The sequence below is a fragment of the Salarias fasciatus genome, chromosome 14 (genome assembly GCF_902148845.1).
Source record: "Salarias fasciatus chromosome 14, fSalaFa1.1, whole genome shotgun sequence".
NCBI classification, from domain to species: Eukaryota; Metazoa; Chordata; class Actinopteri; order Blenniiformes; family Blenniidae; genus Salarias; species Salarias fasciatus.
The window spans coordinates 9,420,553-9,433,422 of NC_043758.1; the positions used below are offsets into that span (position 1 = coordinate 9,420,553).

The following is a 12,870-nucleotide window of genomic DNA, read 5'->3' on the forward strand; positions in this document are numbered from 1 at the left end:
GCGGCTGCCGGCGTCTCACCGTTTGTCTGCGTCGAGGTCGCAGCACACAGCAGCGATGGGGAAGAAGGTGCGGGGGCAATCGGGGGGGCAGAAGTGCTCCAGGAAGCCAGAAATGTTCAGGCCGAAGTCCGTCGCCCTCGGGAGGTAGTCGGGGTCGGCGTTCACCCTGCCGATGATCTGAGGCGGCGGGGAGAAGCAAATGAGAGGCAAGGAGAGAGCGGAGTGAGAGAAGCCCCCATCAGGCCTCCAGCTGAAAATCCAGTAAAGCCCCCAGACTGAGGCTGATGGTTTCCAACAGGCCGCAGCTCTCGTGCGTGCGCCTGTGAGCGACCACATGAAGACGCCTTTGCTTTTCTGCTCTCTCTAATCCCCCTCAAGCATAATGGCGCCCATCTGGAAAACTTATACTCCAGCGCTACAGAGTGACTGAGCACAAACTGCCGGGTCACAAATGTGTAGATTATGGACCGCACAATGTTTTCCAAATTCAGTAAAACTATAATAATATCTTTAACTCCAGAGAGAATAAAATAATATGAGAATCAACTGTCTTATGTTGGATAAATTGCGGATTTTGATTCTGATTATAAAGCAGGGCTGTGCTCTAAATAAAAACAGTGAAACTTTTCCTGAGTCCACACAAAAAAGCAAGCAAGATGTCTAACATATGACTGAGTTATGAAAAATAGCCCTAAATGTCAATTATTAAAAATGAACAATGCTCTTTTCCCTAATTCCACAAACGTATAATCTAGTGTCTTCATTCTTTCCTCATCAATCAGAATGACGGGAAAACAAAACTAAAAAAACCCCATAAACATGTTTCACCCTCACGTTAATGGTGAAATGTAAACACCAGAAATTAATAAAATGAAATTAAGAACCTTTAAGGCCACATCTACCTTAAGAAGTAGAGACATGAAACATTTATCATTTTCAAATTTTCACGCTGAATGGAGAAAGTGACGGTGAGACTTTTTGGTTGCATTATTCATCAAAAAGTCATTTGCAATCTTAAGTATTTGAGGGAATAGAGTGCAGCTTCACTCACCTCACATAACATTATGCCGAAGGAAAAGATGTCTACTCTCTCATCGTAGCTCTTTCCTGAAAGAGGGAAAAAGTAAACATATGATTGTATATTTCATTTAGTGCAATGAGTACATATGGTGAACAGCGGCTGCACAGAGAAACAGGTATATGTGTCCCTTCAGATCTTACCGTGGATCATCTCAGGAGCCATCCAGTACGGGTTTCCCACCACGGTGTACCTCTTCCTGCGGTCCGGCCTCTTCAGGCCGGGCAGCTTTCCCTGCGTCAGCTTCTCCTCGTGCTTGTCCTCCACCATCAAACGAGCCAGCCCGAAGTCGGCCACCACCACTGTGTTGTCCTTTAAACACATCAGGAGGTGTTTTCATCACGCAGTGTAACATGCTTCCATGTAATATCTGTACAAGGCTTTTATTTTCTAAGGTCATGTGAGTTGATCGTTTCTGTCCCAGATGGCATGTGCAGAGAATGTTATAGGAAGGCTTAGTCTCTTACAGCTCCTGCAAACAAAGCTGCCCTTTGTTTCTTTACTGGCAGAACAAATCACAGGCACACTGTGTTAAATCCTCAAAGAAAACACGCCGTGCATGTGAAGGTATGTGTGCACAAACACCGGGTGCACGGGAGGACGAGTCTCACCTCTCGAACCAGACAGTTGTGTGAGTTCAGGTCCCGGTGGATTATGTTCATGGAGTGCAGGTATGTCTGGGTGACAGACAGAAAGACATACATGAGGGGGGAAATATAACAGAAGCTCTCAGGACATGAAAAACCCACAGCAAGCGGAACAATGCAGCCTGGTTACAGCTCAAGTGGCTGCTGCTGAAAATCCAATAACTCAGTCATGCGTGACATTCGTCATTGTCCTCATGTTGGAGGGAAATGTCAAGAGCCCATGCTCTAATCCTGCAGGAATCCATGCTGTAATTTCCACTGAGAGACGGAAATGACTTGGTGGAATATTAACACCAGTGTTGCAGTTCACTAACATCCACCACTAGAGGGAGACAGTGGGGAAGTCTGGGGGAAGAGCTGGTATATCCTCCACTGACATTCCCTGGATCAAATCAGGTCATCTCTTAGAATTAAACTCCACAGTGAAGCCAAACACTCATGGACACACCCTCTCTTGAAAATATACAAAAGGAGGAGCCTTCAAAATAAAAGCATCAGACACTTTCCTTGGTCCGTCCTTAGCTCTGTCCTAACTTATCAGAATCACTGCTTCAGGGTTCGCAGTAAAGACTGAACACTGCTGAATGAATATTACATATCAGGTCTTTGAACTCACCATCCCAGCAGCGATGTCCTTCGCAAAACTGACCCGCTGGTTCCAGGGATAGTTATTGTCCTGAGATGAAAAACATGAGAGGAAAACATTACAGTCAGTGCATGAACTCTCCATCAGATTAACCGAATAACAACCGAACTCTGCACATGCACGGCCTTCTTACCATTTTCTTAATAAGCTCCCTCAAGGTGCCTCCCTTGATGTACTCCGCAATGAAGTTCAGCCTCTTGTCTTTGTACAGGACTCCGATGAACTTGAGCACGTTGGGGTGATCCAGGCAGCGCATGACCTTCACCTGAAGGAAGAAACAATCGGATATTTGTCATGCTAAATCAGCAGCAGCAGTCAAAACTGACATCTTCATGATCACGTGGATTCATTACTGGTGCTGATCAGAGCTCGGCTGTGAGCAGAGACATTTTCAAGCATGTTCCTCACTGTCGTCCATTAACCTGAAACAACACCCTCCAAGCCCCGTGCTGTCATGGACTGCTGCACTAGTGTTTACCCAGGAGGCCGTGGAGCCCCGAAACATGATTACAAGTGACTCAAACTGAGACTCAGGCCACCAACAAGCAAACAAGGAGCCAGCAGGGGTCATAATCTGCTCTAATTATGCTGTGGGTTTGTTTTACAGCCAAGTGTTTCTACTTTGTTGTTTACACCAATTACAAAGCAAAAGTTCAGCCCCGTCGCCAAGCTAGTAATAAAACGAAGACCCCCACAAAGTAATACTTCTGTGAACTTCAAGGGTCTCATTAAAAAGGACGTTAACTGGATGAGTGACTCTGAACTTCAAACAGTGGCACGAGCAGTAATTCACGTCGGTTTTTACAGAAGCCGAAACCTCAGCGGGGAGCAGCCGCTCTGTTATCTGCAGGGTGGGTGAGAGATGACGCCCAGTGTGGGAGGGAAAATAAGCCTGGGTTCACGGTGCAGGAAAAAAATGGAACAAATGCAACATTCTTCTTTTGGCCGATATTTTCTATGACAATGTGAAAAGCAGAAGAAGTAATACAGACTAAAAACTCCTCGCTTGACATGTGTAGAAACCATATTTACTTTTGTGAACACAGCATATTGTGAGCTTGTGTTCATATTTAACTTACAATGTGAAGGCATCACACAGTTTCCCATGAGGGATCAAAACAGTGCCGGACAGAAACACAGATTTTACACTCCACTACACACACTCACATTAACACCTAACATGACACCACTGAGGAGCCCTGACAAGGTTGTTAGACTTTATGAAATTGTATTTAATTTGAATGTACAATACAAGTATAGTATATTTTCCAGTGACACTCAATCAAACAGCCACTTATGCAAACCTTTAACAGTTGGCTCTTTTTCACAAATCCAACGTGTTAAAATATTCTTTGTGACTGTGTATGTGAGAATACATTATAATGTCTGAACATCAAACAGGAAGGCCTCACAGTAAGCGGCTCTGATTCCATCTCTCATGTTAGACCCAGTATATCTTCAAATTCTGTTAAATCTTTCCATATTATGGCACGACAAAATGATCAATTACTGAGAGTATCAATTTCCATGATGCATTTAACCCTACAGCCTTTTTAATACAAGTGATTTTATGGTTTCTAATCTTGAAATCAGATAAGAGAATTTTTTTTTCTTTTGCTTCAGTCCTGCCCTACATTCTCACAGAAAAGCGGCTAATTTTAAACCGCAGCTTCGAGTCACGCTCAAACTGCATTCACCTTCGCAGCACAGCTGCCGCTCGCTTCACCAACTTTTAGGAACAAACTGTTCGAAGTGAGACGTCTGAATACATTATGAGCGTGTAATAATCATTTTATGACGTGAAGAAAGAATTTTATGACGGCTCTCCCTCATGATGTGAGCCCTGACGCTTCGTCTCCGCTCACCTCCTTCAGAAAGGTTCTCTGAGTCTCGTCGTCAAAGCGAATCAACTCCTTCATCACCATCACCTCCCCCGTCTCCCGGTGGGTCACCTTCAACAGGAAACACGGAAAAATCATGCTGGGATGCACAACTAATTCAAAAACACCAAAAAGTATGAGACTTTAGATAATAGTAATGAAGGACACCTCCATAAATATATCTTGGACTAAATAAGTAGGAAGATACCCAAATAATTGTATGCTTCCATGTTTTTCACATCTGGAGTAAGAATGATTACGCTGTGAAACAGTGAAGCAGTGAATCCCCAATCAGAAAAATCAATTCATGACGTTCTGATTCGTCTCAATGCTGCCACCTTGTGGACACTTTAAGAATCTCCACATCACTTCCTCTGCGTACCTTGATGGCCTGTCCGAAGCATCCCTTCCCCAGCACCTCCCCGTGGATGAGGTCGGACGGGCGGAAGATGCGGTGGGTCCGGTTGGAGACCACCCGCAGCGACTCCGACCGGTTGATGTCCTTCCTCTGGGAGATGGGCGACGCTGCATTGCTGGAGCCCGGAGACTTATCGATGCTGCAGCTGCGTCTGAGAGAGAGGAGCGAGCGACAGAATCCGATGAGTCAGCAGGAGAGGAGAGCGGAATGTCTCAGCATGTCGCTCACAGCTGCAGTGATATTAATAGGAAGTACAAAGCCAGTATTTGTGTATTTTTTGTTCTTTACTCACGTGATGATGCGGGACCTCAGGTTGCTGAGGTCGGCGTTGGGGGGCTGCGTGATGGGCAGGGTGGGGCTGGGGCCCTCGGACAGGGGGCTGGACAGCGGGCCGTCCACCTCGGTGGAGCCCCCGCCCCCCGCCTGGCTGTGGGGGTCGTGTTCGATGGTGAGCTGCAGCAGACGACTCGTCTCCTGGATCAGCAGGTCGATCTGGAGAGGAGCGGTCCGTTCAGGATGAATGATTGAGAGCAGAAACAGATATTGAACAGGGCTCAAAAAATCAGCCTAATGGACGCACTGGATGGAGACGCTTCAGAGTGAATGTGGAGGTTAAAAATGTTCTGCAGTTATTTAATGCTAATTCATGAAGCGTCCATGAGGCCGACCAAAGAGAAACACGCTCATCTGTTTCATTATTGATGCAGCTCCAGTAAATATAACACAAGCTCTCTGTCTATTGATGTATTTAACCATTTCTAGTGCTCTCAAACAACCGGAAAGATGAACATTATGAACTATTCATGAATAACTAGTTATTGCAATGCAACAATAACTCTCACCTCGTCCAGCGGGACGTTGTGAATGGGGGTCCCGTTGATTTCCAGGATGCGGTCTCCCACATGGATGGAGTTCTTCACATCTGGACTGATGCAGTCTGCATCCACTCTGTAGAGAATAATTAAAAAAAAAGAGGTAAGACCCTTTTCAAACCTTTTTTTCTGCACACGTTGAAGATTTTCATTGCTACCCAGACGTGAGATCAGATAAGTTCAGAGCTCATTAGCACAACAGTGACTCAGATCCAGCCTCATTTCCTTTTTCTTCTGCTCTATTATACATTTTAAATGAACCCCATGAATCAACCTGTCCTCTGTTTATAATTCCCCTTCTTCATCCTCTGTCCTTCACCCTGTTAACCTCTCCGGCAATATCATCACGCTCCACATGAAAACACAGCGGTTTTTAATCTACGACGGAGCAGCTCACTGGGAGACTCTGACGGTGCGTCCGTTTTCCGGGCTGAAGCCGTTGGTGGGGCTGAGTGGCTGGTCGATGGCCACCGAGAAGCCCCGCCCCCTGCGGCCGTTGTTGCCCTCGGCGGAGGCCGGGATGGACACCAGGGTGACGGTGTGGGGGATCCGCGAGCATGGCGAGTCCGGCAGCGACACCGGGGTCACGATGGTCTGGTAGTAGCAGTGACCGCTGGAGGGGAGGACGGAGAGAAGGAGACGTTCACAGTGCGGTGGAGGAAAGAAAACCCTCGGGAGGTTTCCATGAAATCATGAAGTGGGTCGATAAAGTTCTCATTACGTCAGTTTTTACAGCGTCACATGTTGTTGGCGAGATGTTCAGGACCAAACTGTGCAGTCATTATTCTCTGCCCAGGGTCAGCACGACCTTTGACAAAACATGTTTCACGAGTCCGGATTGCAAAACAACCAAATTTCACAAAAAAACGTGGTGAGAATTGAAGAAAGCGACTGAGAAACGAGAAAAGCAGTTAGAAATTTAAACCGAAAAAAACCTTTAAATAACACAGACGGCTCATGAGCAGCTGAAAAGAGAGCCGATTTCCATTCTCATGTCACCTGAATCAAACTGCAATGCAACATGTGAAACAGCGAATGAGTTAAAGTCGTCCTGCAGCTCAGAGCAGCACAAAGCCTGCTCTGTTTGCGTGAGCTGTAAGGAAATGCTGTGCCCTGAAAATAGACTTTCCCTCATCATTTATATTAAAACAAATTGCTAACTTAAATTAAATCCGTATTTAGTGACTGCTCGGGATGACTCATGGATTTAAGCACTAGTTTTTCCACACACACTTTAAAATTTAGAGGTTCACGTCATCACGGCCTCTCTGTAATATAATACATACACGCATCTGTTTTTATAAACCGATTTATTCATCTTAAATGTGATAAGACTCAATGAACACACACGAGTCTGACTGTGTGTTGGAGGTTTTCGTTAATGCTGCACAGTAAAATCAGGAGTTGACAGATAAGAACTGAAAGCCTCCCAAACTTTTCCTCTGGTTTCCTCACGCTCTGTGTTTTGGGATTTGACTCACACGTGACCTTCTGTTCGCACAGCTTATGATTTCTGACTGTCCCACTAAAACAATCCTGCAGCTGTAGCGTTCAAAAACAACACACACACACGAACTCCTCTTAACAGTCCGACCCGATCGCTGCGGTCTAGAACGCATCTACATCCACAGCATTTAAAGTCTGGCTGGTTTCTCGTGTGCCGGTGTTCGATGTAAATATTAGTGTCCATGATATGAGAGAGCCACACTTTGCAGAACAAATTCAAATATCTGTTTTTTTGGAGTGACTTTCTCCACATGCGTCCTGTCAGCTCTCACCTCAGCTCGTCACAGAACTTCCTTTGAAGGCAGAAATGAGCCGAACGCATTTTTCAGATCCTGCCTGTCACGAGCAGCTTGGGCTTACCGTGCGTTTCTCTGTGCATTTTGGGTTTAAAGGGATTTGAAATGGATTAGTGAGTGGCAGAAGATGGAATTAGGAAAACGACCTAAAACAAGTAATCTTTGGGTTAATTGAAGGGGGATGTTGCACGAGATGCAAAGCCCCCCAAAAAAATTGCCCGATCTGCTGGATGTCAGCGCGGCGACTGGACAAATGCAGACGGTTTATAAAGTAGGTCACATTTCAGCCACGGCAGTGTGGTTTGACGCTAATCGAATGAAATAAAGAGGAATCTACAAAAAAAGGAATATCTGAATATTTTATAACTCAAACCATATAAATTAAAACGATTCCAAGCTTTACGTACAATTAATCCTGATAATTACTCTTTTCTGGTGGAATAATAAACATATCTGATGAGATAATGAATTTTTATTTCTGAGAAGATAAAATCAAATAAGGCTTGAAATGTGTCATTTTGTTTGTGGCAAATTGAAAACGTCACACTTTGAATTCAGATTTAGTGAAAATGACCTTTTCCTTTCCTTTGTATGCAGGTTTTTGTGTACATGTTTTGATGCATGTCTTGCTGAAACTCACCAGTAGAGTTTGGATCTCTCCACCAGAGCGTACGTGTCTCCATCACCAATGAACGTCCTGCAGTTCAGACAGGTGAAGCATTCTGGGTGATACTTCTGTTCGCCTGCGACCTACAAAGAAAGAAAGGACAAAAAAAAAATCTTTTGTTTTCTACTAATACATAAGTAAACATGGTACAGAATGATGTATCGTGGTGTTAAGTGGGCCGTTTTTCCTGATCCAGAGAGGATCACCCAGGGCCAAACATGCACAACGCTTGATGTGACCAGAGCAACAAGCAGCATGAGGCAGTTTGGAACCGGTCTGGGAAGTAGGGCGAGGTCTGCTCACTGAGGGTCACTGATGAGTTACAGGCTCAGAGATTGAGTTAGCAGCGGCCAGATCCCCTCTGGAGCTCGGGGCAGCTTTGCAAACAGGAGCAGGGAATTGAGTTAAGGCCAGGAAAACAGAGCTGAGAATGAGCAGATAATTCACGCTGGCAGATCTGAGGAGGGCGTCCACTGAAGGTTCCTGCTCCGCCTGTCTTTTAACCCCAGATTGTTAAAACGAGGAGATAAATCAAGTATTTACATGCGTGCTCTCCCTGTGCGTCCTCTCTTGTTGCAGCTGGGATCAATTGATTAAAAGGCCTTCACCTCCCCGAATCTTTATCGACCCTTTTTTAACTCCTTCAGGTAATTTGGCGGCCGCTGATGCAAATGAGCCACCCGCTCAGGCATTTACCGACATGTATGATTAAACATGAGCAGCCATGTTAAGCCCGTCAGGTCGAGCCCGCCGGAGCAGTTTGCCCCCCCAAGGGGTCGCGCTCCTGGTTTTACTTTTTTGCTTTGTGTGGCAGAAACGTTTGGCTGGAGCTCTCCCCGTGACAGCAATCCTCAACTGCAATGATCTGCAATGCAAATGTGAGCGAGAGTAAGGAGGAGCAGCAGGGGAGGAGCGCCGCACAAAGAATAATCAATCAAATGCTGAGAAAGATTTTTCTTAATTGGCAATTTTGCATTTTTTTTTCTAATTATTTTCTCACATTTTACAGGTTATTACTGTTGAAAATGGATGGTGAAAAAAAACCCCACACAGGATCTAATTCTACGTTATGAACCAGTAATTGCTGTAATCACATTCAAAAGCCGACTCTTTTGAATCAAACCAGCCAAGCTTTGAAACACCAAATGTTGAGCAGAGCTGCAATCAAAGAAAGCTCCTTCTAAATGAGCTGTATATAAAAAACTCAAGCAAAAAAAAAAAAAAAAAAAAGGAACATTTTTGGATCAAAGCATTAATAAAATGATCATTATAGCCATATGTCTGCTGCCACGCCCTCCTGGGAGATCAGCAGCGAAGCCGCCAGTGCACACAAACAGATAAACTCGAGCCGAGGGCGTCTCAGGTCCCGGCAGAAGACATATTAATTAACAGCTTTTTTTTTAAGTCATTCAGCGGCTTCCAGCAAAATTCCAGGAAGAGATGCCACCACTCGGATTTGGGACCATAACGTTGCAACTTGTTTGTGTTTATTTATCTTTCTTTTGCATTTCCAGTGAAAAACAACCGATGTTGGCTTCTGCCTGTGGCTGAAGCAGCAGAACAGACGGAGATCAGAGCGGGGATGGAGCCCGGTGGGGTGATGGCTCCGAGAGCGAGGCAGCTGGAGGGCTTATTGACCCGCTTCATTTCTTTATTTGTCTTCTAAGCAGCCTCATAAAAAGGAGTCATAAACAACTTGAGGGTGACATCTGCAAAGGGTGTAAACACATTAAAGGGATGAGTGCAAACAATCCAGCAATTTAACCAGGAGGACGAAGCTGCAGGTGGAAGATTTTTTTTTAGAGAAGATTAACCCTCTTCATCATGTTTCATTTTAAAGCTTCGTGTTCATCCGTACAGGCAGCAGATTCTGTGTCTTTGTGTGTTTATCAGGTGCAACTCTGACAAATGGGAAGGACGGGAAGAAAGGACAGCTGGACGGAGACGAAAAGGGCGTGTGGCTCTGACGCTGTGGCCACCATTTGCCCAGCATGTGGGCATCACACACACTCACACACACACACACACACAGGCTGTGTTCCAAAGGCTAATGAGAACAATACACAGACCTCTAGTTATTTCCCGCAGAATAACATGAAGCTGTAACTAGTTAGTTTATCTCCCCACCAGAAAAGATGAGCAAGGCAGCACACACACATGCATTAGGTTTCACTGCCTTGCTGTCTCATGTTGTTATTCCTATAATTCACCGGCTTTACCGGGTTACCTAATCCTTTTGACCCCCTGACCCTTGAACAGGCCCTCACCTCAGAATTGATTGATTTCCCTAAAGGGGACTTTCACTTTGATCTCCATGATGACCCCGGTCCTCACGCAGTCGGGTTTCGGACCTCATCGGGACAGAAGAACAACACACACATGCACCCAGGCACGTGCACACACACTAATTTGAGACAGTGAATTACATTCATTACCTTAAAACTCTCTCATGCTCATAAAAAGCTACTACTTAACTAACCATGCCCTGAACTTAACCATGAAACACGTCTTCAGCTCAGTATTCACTGGATGTTCTGAAACAGACTCACAAGGACAAAATCCCACAAACAGGAGCGTGTGAGCCGATTCAGGTTCTTCAGTCAGAATGAAACAGAAACCAGCCTTTCATCCAACAATCCATTCTCTCTTTTCATTTTAGACACTTCTGTATCTTCAGCAATTACACTTCCTTTACCTTTTCAGCTTATTTTTAGCCTGTTTTGAATTTCTCCAGTATTTTTTCTTTCTTCGTGCTCTCCTTGTTCTTCTTCACCTTTTCTGTCCGACATTTATTTCATTGTTAAATTTAATTGCCACAAAGCACTTTCGATTGTATCGTTTTTGAAAATGTGTGGAACAAATGTTTTAAGCGGCCTTGCTTTGCCTTACTTACAGCAACATTAAATACTAACCCCCCCCCCCCCCCCCCCACACACACACACACACACACGTGCACACGCCCTCTTAAAAGCCACATCTGAGAGGCGACAGCTGCTGCCCTCACATTCAGAACAAGCGCTCCCTCCAAACTGAAGATTTACAGACAACCAGGCAGAAAGAATTGTCATCCAATATAGAAAATCCTCCCTCTGCGTGATCTCCACCACGTGAGCCGCATCTTTTCAAAAGGCTGACTGAAAAAAAAAAAAAAAAAAAAAAAAAGCATCATGTGTATAAATATGCTGCTTCCTGTCCAGATCGGGCTGCCTGAGCGTGTGATAACTTCAACGCGTATTAGTTCATCATCATGCTCTCCGGCGTGTGACTGCATGTTTCCCGGTCATGTCGCCTCGTGGCTTCATAAAAGAGTGTGTTTGAGTCTGCCTGGTGGGGGGGGGGGGGGGGGATGGGGGGCTCCAGGAGGGATCGGGTCAAATTAAGGTGAAAATGCTCAGTTAAAAGGTGCAGTATCAAAACCTATGGCTCATGTTGGGAGTGCAACGAGAAAAACTGCAGCTAACCAAGCCTGCAATGACCATTTTCGTGTGTAACCCTCAGGACTTGTTTTAAAACAACATGAAAATGTGAGGAACTTTCTCAAAAAGAATCCATTTAAAAGGTATAAATATTCATTAACAGCAAATGTCTACATCAGAACGACTTTTTAAGGCTCATATAAACTTAAAGTAGAGAAAATATCCACATAGGAAGCAGGGAAAAGCTACAAACGGAATAAATATTAAAAAAAAAGTTTATGACTGAAAGAAGAAATTGTTCCTTTCATGATAGAACAGGATAAACTTACAGATTTCAAAGTAAACTGAATTTTCGCATCATCTCGCCTTTATCTGCGTGTTGACGACACGCCTTAAACACGGCCGCTCAGCTTATCATTAGTCTGCCCTGGCTGCAGTCCGGGGGTGTTTTTCTAGTGATGGGTAGAAATTAGGATTTAAAGTGTCTTCTGATTATCTCCGGTCCAGACTCCTCCAGCCCGACCAGACGACCTCCCAGTTTTTGTTCGTCCTGATTTATAAGTGTGACCTTATAGCGGCTGAGGAATGTGAGAGGACCTCGGTGAGCTGTTTGGTGAAATTTATGAGGGTCTAATTCTCCCAGTGACACGAAACAGCCAAAAAACATGTTGGTAATAATTCAGAGTTTTGGTTCCCCCTGAGCCGAGGTCTGGAAACCCTCAGGTGTTAAAATCTGAGTGATCATCACAGACATCAACTGAGGACCACCAGGCGGGATATTTAACCATCAATCACTTGTATAAATCTTCTGAAAATGGAAAAACACGCAGCTTACATGTTCTTAATGTCTGTCACAAGTTGAATCATGCAGTTCCCTTTCTTCAACACATTTTCAAACCACTGTACGGTCGTCCCCACGACATTTTCCAACTCCTGTCACATTTGCCATTGATTATTTTTAGCATCAAGCTGTGTGTCTGTGTCTATGACAACTTTGAAGATCAAATGGACAGAAAATGCAGAAATTTTGTATAAAGGTCATGTGACTGATCCTGCAGCTCAACACATTTTCATGGCTGAACTAAGACAGTACTTATTAGAAATGATCCCTATTATCAATACATATCCTTTACAATACAGTTATTGTGAACATTTTTTTTTTTTTTTTAAGAATGTGAAACAGCAGCAAGAAAGGAAGCATTCAGCTGCAGTAAGGATTGTGAGTGACCCTCATTAACCTTCATGGTATTAATGATATTCTGGACTCTTTAGTTGACTTTGATTCCCCGAGGTCACCTTCAACTCTCAATATCTGCTAGATATACATCACTACTGTGTGTTTTTAATGCTACAGGCAGCTCATATTACAAATGTGCGACACACCGGTGTGTCTTTGTCACCAGAATAATTAGTGTGTGGGCGTATAGTCCTGCATTTCTCTTTT

General features: G+C 44.5%; 1 protein-coding gene across 3 annotated transcripts in view; it reads right to left on the reverse strand.

The window, feature by feature from the left end:
• The window catches only part of LOC115400186 (LIM domain kinase 1-like), a 44,341-nt gene that overhangs the window by 980 nt on the left and 30,491 nt on the right, over positions 1-12,870 (reverse strand). For all 3 annotated transcript variants that reach the window (XM_030107895.1, XM_030107897.1, XM_030107898.1), the window contains 12 exons: positions 7,984-8,093; positions 5,939-6,154; positions 5,512-5,617; positions 4,962-5,161; positions 4,634-4,820; positions 4,237-4,323; positions 2,505-2,636; positions 2,342-2,401; positions 1,690-1,755; positions 1,222-1,390; positions 1,052-1,107; positions 20-177 (listed from right to left, as the gene is read on the reverse strand). In XM_030107895.1, the coding sequence (XP_029963755.1) occupies positions 20-177; positions 1,052-1,107; positions 1,222-1,390; positions 1,690-1,755; positions 2,342-2,401; positions 2,505-2,636; positions 4,237-4,323; positions 4,634-4,820; positions 4,962-5,161; positions 5,512-5,617; positions 5,939-6,154; positions 7,984-8,093 (1,547 nt within the window). The remainder of the gene's footprint in view (positions 1-19; positions 178-1,051; positions 1,108-1,221; positions 1,391-1,689; positions 1,756-2,341; positions 2,402-2,504; positions 2,637-4,236; positions 4,324-4,633; positions 4,821-4,961; positions 5,162-5,511; positions 5,618-5,938; positions 6,155-7,983; positions 8,094-12,870) is intronic.